The 6,007-nt window shown below is 52.1% G+C and overlaps 1 protein-coding gene across 1 annotated transcript; it reads left to right on the top strand.

Moving 5' to 3' along the window:
- Window positions 1–2,579: 2,579 nt before the first annotated feature.
- Window positions 2,580–3,503, top strand: LOC311428552 (olfactory receptor 14C36-like; the record flags this gene model as incomplete). Its single annotated transcript, XM_084539949.1, has 1 exon — window positions 2,580–3,503. One exon carries the CDS (start codon window positions 2,580–2,582, stop codon window positions 3,501–3,503), a length of 924 nt encoding a protein of 307 aa, XP_084396075.1.
- Between the last annotated feature and the right edge of the window lie 2,504 nt (window positions 3,504–6,007).

The following is a 6,007-nucleotide window of genomic DNA, read 5'->3' on the forward strand; positions in this document are numbered from 1 at the left end:
CCTTAGTGCCTCTGGAGTCCTAACACTCCTCACACTGTTATCTTGTGAGAGTCACCACCATCAGGGTGAGCCATCTGCACCTGACCATGAACAGCTGACAAAAGGGAGCTTCAGGGCAGGGGAGCCTTGGGAATCTCCAGCCTTTAGCTGACAGAAACCCCCTGAACATGGCAAGGAGCTGTGGCCAGTGCTGCACGTGGGGCAGAATACCTGCATCCATCAGGGTAGGGTTGGACGTGAGCAGCTGAGGGGGGACCCTGAGGAGAAGTGCCTGGGTGCTACGAGGACACCATAGGAGCCAGTGGGACATGCTGACAGGGAGGAAGGCCGGCTCCTTACGGGGCTGCACTAGAGGCAGCGGGGGCCACCCAGGCCACTTGGGTTATCATCCTCCTCGACTCAGTGCTGCTGTGGCTACCTCTGGAGCAGTTTGTCCCAGGGTGTGGCTCCAGGTTTTGGAGGAGTGCAGAGGAACTCAAGAGAGTGGAGGGGAGGTCTGCCAGGCTTCAGTGGTCGAAGTTCTCCATCTGTGTGGGGAGGTTGAGAGACCTGGGCTTCTTTGGCCCTGTGGCATGGAGGCAGTAGAGGAGTAGACTGAAACTGGTTTCAGAGCACGTGGAGCTTTTCTTTCTAGTGGGAAAGAGTATAAGAAATATCAAGTGCATCAAGTGCAGCTTGGGGCACTGAGATTGGGTCTGAGGAGAAATCTTTTTTTTTGCACCTGTGGTGCTACAGGTCCCCCAGAAAAATTCTGGATAACCCCTTGGCTTTGTATTTCATGGAATTCCCAGGGCAGATGCAGAGACATCAGTCAAGGCAGGGAGGTGCTCAGGTGAGAGCAAGGTGGGGAAGCAAGGTAGATGTCAGAGGCCAGCAAGGAAGGAAAAAGTTGCACATGCATGGGATACCATAGAAGACCCTGTGGTGGTTATGGTCAGGGATATTTTGCAAGGTTGAAAGCCTTCAACAGAGCTAACAGCTTTGTGTGCTGGGCTCTGGCTTTAGTCTCTGTCATGGAGGCCTATGAGGAGACACCTTCTCCTTACAGCATCACAGTTTCATTGCCTCCTCATCCTCCTTGGGGAGCCTAGGAGATGTCCTCCTGTAGCCTTGTGCTTGGCATTGCCCATCCCCATATTGCACTGACCCAGGAAGAGCCCTAAACCCCACTGGAGGGACAGGATCTCCCTTCCCAGGGGCTGGAGTCAGGGTCTGACTGGCTCACATCAAGGTTTCCTCAGCCTCAGGTCCACGTTTCCTTGGCCTTGGTCTCCCTGTAATCACTGCCTGCACTTTTCTGCTCTAACAAGGCCATGGGGAGACTTTGTCAGTAATGTCCCTCAGTGGAATCATTAAGGCTGTGAGAGGCTTTGGAGTTTGCATCAGACTTGGACTACTTGAAAAGCTGCTTCAGCCACTTAGCTCCTCTGCCAGGGGCAGCAGGGCTGGGGGCACTGCCTGCAGCTGGCATGGGGGAAGGAGAGAGAAGTGGGAGAGAGGTTCAGGGCAGCCTGGGGGGGAAGGTAGAGGAGAGCTGGCAGGGAGAGAAATCATCAGAGCCACCTCCCCACGGTAGGTCTCTGGGTACAGGGCAATGCTTCGGCATGCCCTGCCAGGCTCTCCTGGAGCTGGCACAGCCCTCAGCAGATGGGAGCTGTCAGGAGTACAGTCAGTGTTGGAGTTGAAGGGCATGCAGGGCTTGTGTGCTGCAGGGTCAGCGTGCAGGGCCCGAGGGCTCCCTTCTCTTGGGGCTGGCTGCAGGCTGTGCAGCCGGGGATGCAGGCAGGGGTGCCCAGGGCTGTGGTGCAGAGCAGGGTCCCTGCTGTGCCCCAGGGGCTGTGTGCCAGGGCAGGGCCTCTGCTGCCTGCCAGGCTCAGCACTCAGCCTGGCCAGGGAGCTGCCCAGGGGCTGCGGGGAGAAGCTGCGGGTGGAAGGAGCTCCCCCGGCATGGCAGGGCAGGGTCCTGCTGCTGCCCAGAGCCTGCTGCCAGGGACAGGCTGCTCACAGCCCCACACCTCCCCAGGGCACTGCACAGCAGAACTGCAAGGCAAGACCTACCTGAAGGCAGTGCACCTTCTACAATCTCTGCTTCCATTTTCCTACCTGTGTTGTGAGTGAGAGGGATGGTAATGGAGCTGTAGTATCTGTATAAGAAACTAAGGCTCCTGGAGCATTGCTGCTGCTCTGAGGCACCTCACACACCTTAGCCTACAGACAGTACCAACATCAGCTTTGTTGTTTTTTGAGGAATTATTTGACCTTCTCCTCATGACCTGCAAACTGGGAGATGTCCCTGGCCAGCAGACTTCTCAGATCACTCCAGGTTCCCTTCTAAGTGTTGCTGCAGACCAGGGCTGACTGCCGCAGAGCTCACAGCAGAGCACCCTGCTTGTTGTGGCACCCTCAGAGCAACAACCAGACATAAGACAAGGAGCAGCAGAAAGATCCTCCTGAAATGAATGAGGCAGTGTTTTGCTTTGTGGGGTGTTTCTTGAGATATGTAGTGGTCCAAAAGAAGTCCTTAAATTTTGCACTGTCATTTCTTCCTTTTGTCAGGCTCCCTTGCCCAAAGGTAGGAAATGTGTAACACCAGCTCCATCACTGAGTTCCTCCTGCTGGCATTTGCAGACACACGGGAGCTGCAGCTCTTACAGTTCTGGCTCTTCCTGGGCATCTACCTGGCTGCCCTCCTGGGCAACGGCCTCATCATCACAGCCGTAGCCTGCGACCACCGCCTTCACACCCCCATGTACTTCTTCCTCCTCAACCTCACCCTCCTCGACCTGGGTGGCATCTCCACCTCTGTTCCCAAAGCCATGGCCAATGCCCTCTGGAACATGAGGACCATTTCCTATGCAGGATGTGTGGCACAGCTCTTTCTGCTACTCTTTTTCCTTCTAGCAGAGTTTTCTCTTCTCGCCATCATGGCCTATGATCGCTACGTTGCCATCTGCCAGCCCCTGCACTACGGGACCCTCCTGGGCAGCAGAGCCTGTGCCACCATGGCAGCAGCTGCCTGGGGCAGTGGCTTTCTCAACGCTGTGCTGCACACTGCCAATACATTTTCAATACCTTTTGACCAAAGCAATGCCCGGGACCTCTTCTGTGAAATCCCCCAGATCCTCAAGCTCTCCTGCTCAGACTCCTACATAAGGGAAGCTGGGATGATTGTGCTTACTGCTTTTCTAATGTTGGGGTGTTTTATTTTCATTGCTCTGTCCTATGTGCAGATCTTCAGAGTTGTGCTGAGGCTCCCCTCACTGCAAGGACGGCACAAAGCCTTTTCCACGTGCCTCCCTCACCTGATCATTGTCTCACTGTTTGTCAGCACAGTCATGTTTGCTCACCTGAAGCCCCCCTCCATCTCTTCTCCTTCCCTGGACCTGGCGCTAGCAGTTCTGTACTCGGTGGTGCCTCCAGCAGTGAACCCCCTCATCTACAGCATGAGGAACCAGGACCTCAAGGATGTAATGTGGAAACTGATGACTGGGTGTATTTCATAAGCCATAAGCTTACTGCATTTTTCTGAAAATTGCTCATAATGTTACTCATGATAGGCCAAGCCTGGTTTCTATTCTTGTCTTGCGGTATTTTTTTCCCAGTTTATTAGAATTGTTGTTTACCATTAAACCTCACTATTCATTGTGCCTGTGTATTTAAACCCATTTCACCCAATTATAATGACTCTCACTCACCAAGGTGATTGGCTCCAGGGCAGACACCTTCTGCATAGGAGCAGGGGAACTGCGGTGTGCAGGGGTTTCCCTTCAGTACTGCCCCCCTCTGTAGTTTGAAGACAGCCCTTCAGGAGCCAATTGGGAGACCCTAGGGAGCATGAGCAACCAGAAATGCTGTGCACAGAGCAGGCAAACAAGACATTAGGTACCAGTCAGGGCATGTTGTGGCAGTCTGTGTGGCAGTTCATGCAGGCAGGGTGCTGCAGTGAGTTCCTGTGACAGACCGCTCAGGGCAAACAGCAGAAGGCCACCTCCACACTTTCCAGAAAGGAGGTGGGGACCCAAACTGAACTTCCAAAAAAGTACACAGCTGTCCAGGTGTCAGGCTGCAGGGAGTGCCAAAGCTTTACACCACCATTGGACAGCTGCAGAGACAGCAATTGCGTAAGATATGAGCAGGTGGAAGACCTGCTCTGCATGGTAGCTGAGCTATGAAAAGAGGTTATAAAACTTATGAACATCTAGGATTCAGAGAGGGAGATAGACTGTTGATGCCTAACTCTGGCCTCTGTGGAACAAGAACAGGCACCAGGAATTTCCCAACTCAAAGGGAATGAAGTATCCATCCCTCAGCAGACACAAGGCAGAAGGATATGAATGAAAGGAAACAAGTCCAGGCTCGAGGTGGCTGGTAAAATCCTCCTTCACCCATATCACCCTATCAGGTAGACCTGAACAACAGATATAAGGCCCTGGAGGCTAAAAGGCAATCGATGGATGGAGAAGGCTACAATCCCCCTCCACCAGATATATTGCTAGGGTTGGAAAGGCCAACCCCCTCTATAGTGACCACAGACAGGAGGAAGAAAAGGAGAGTTTTAGTTGTGGGTGATTCAACAATCAACGAAACAGAGGGTCCAATATGTAGAAGGTACCCTCCTCTAAGGGAAGTCTGCTGCCTTCCTGGGGCCCGGGTTAAGGACATCACAAGGAGATGACAAGGAGACATCATTAGGAGATGACAACACCAATGAATTATTCTTTGCAGAACTAAGAGATGCCTCGAGATCAACTCCCCTTGTCCTTATGGGGGACTTCAACTTGCGAGACGTCAACTGGGATCACCACACGGCTGACACGAGTAAGTCCAGGAGGTTCATAAAGCACCTAGATGATAACTTCTTGGTTCAGGTGCTAAGGGAACCAACTAGGAAAGGTGCCCTCCTTGATCTGTTGCTGGAAAACAGAGAGGGTCTTGTGGGAGACGTGGCAATTGGCGGCTGTCTCGGTCATAGTGACCATGAAGTAGTTGAGTTTAGAATTTATGGTGAGAGAAGGAAAACTGCCACCAAAACTTCAGCCCTGGATATGGGGAAAGCAGACTTGAGGCTGCTCAGGGAACTAGTCAGCAAGGTCCCCTGGGAAGGTGCTTTTGAAGGTATAGGTGTCCATCAGTGCTGGTCAGTCTTTAAGCACTGCCTCCTAAAAGCACAAGATCAGGTGATTCCAAAATATCAGAAGGCAGGTAGGCAGGGCAGAAAGCTGGCCTGGCTGACCAGGGATCTTCTACTGGAGCTTAGACAGAAAAAGAAAGTGTACGGCTGCTGGAAGGAGGGTCAGGTGACGAGGAAGGAATACAGGGACACTGTTCGTGTTTGTAGGGAGAAAATTCATGGGGCCAAAGCCCAACTAGAGTTGACGTTGGCCATGTCTGTGAGAGATGATAAATAAGGGTTTTTTAGATATTTTAATAGAAAAATGAGAACCAAAGAAAACATAGGTCCGCTGCTTGACGGGGAAGGTCTCCTCACAGACAATGACATAGGCAAAGCAGAGACGTTTAATGCCTTCTTCACCTCTGTCTTCAATGCTGATGATGGGCTTCAGGACCCTGGGTGCCCTGAGCAGGTGGACCAAGACGGTGGGAATGACAAACTCCCAACCAACCCTGAAAGTGTGCAGGATTTGTTGCTCCACCTGGATCCATACAAGTCCATGGGTCCAGATGGGATCCATCTCAGGGTGCTTAAAGAGCTGGCTGATGTCATCACGGGACCTCTCTCAATTATTTTTTAATGATCTTGGGAATCTGGAGAGGTCCCAGTAGACTGGAAGCTGGCAAATGTTGTCCCAATTTTCACGAAGGGTAAGAAAGAAGACCGTAGCAATTACAGGCCTGTCAGTCTCACGTCAGTGCCTGGTAAAATTATGGAGAAGAAGTTACATGGTCTAAACTTTTGGGTAGACTTGTGCAGTGCCAGGAGTTGGACTTGATGATCTTTATGGGTCCCTTCCAACTCGGGATATTCTATGATACTATGATTCTATGA

This window comes from Aythya ferina, assembly GCF_964211825.1.
Source record: "Aythya ferina genome assembly, contig: HAP1_SCAFFOLD_92, whole genome shotgun sequence".
In the NCBI taxonomy this organism is placed as follows: Eukaryota; Metazoa; Chordata; class Aves; order Anseriformes; family Anatidae; genus Aythya; species Aythya ferina.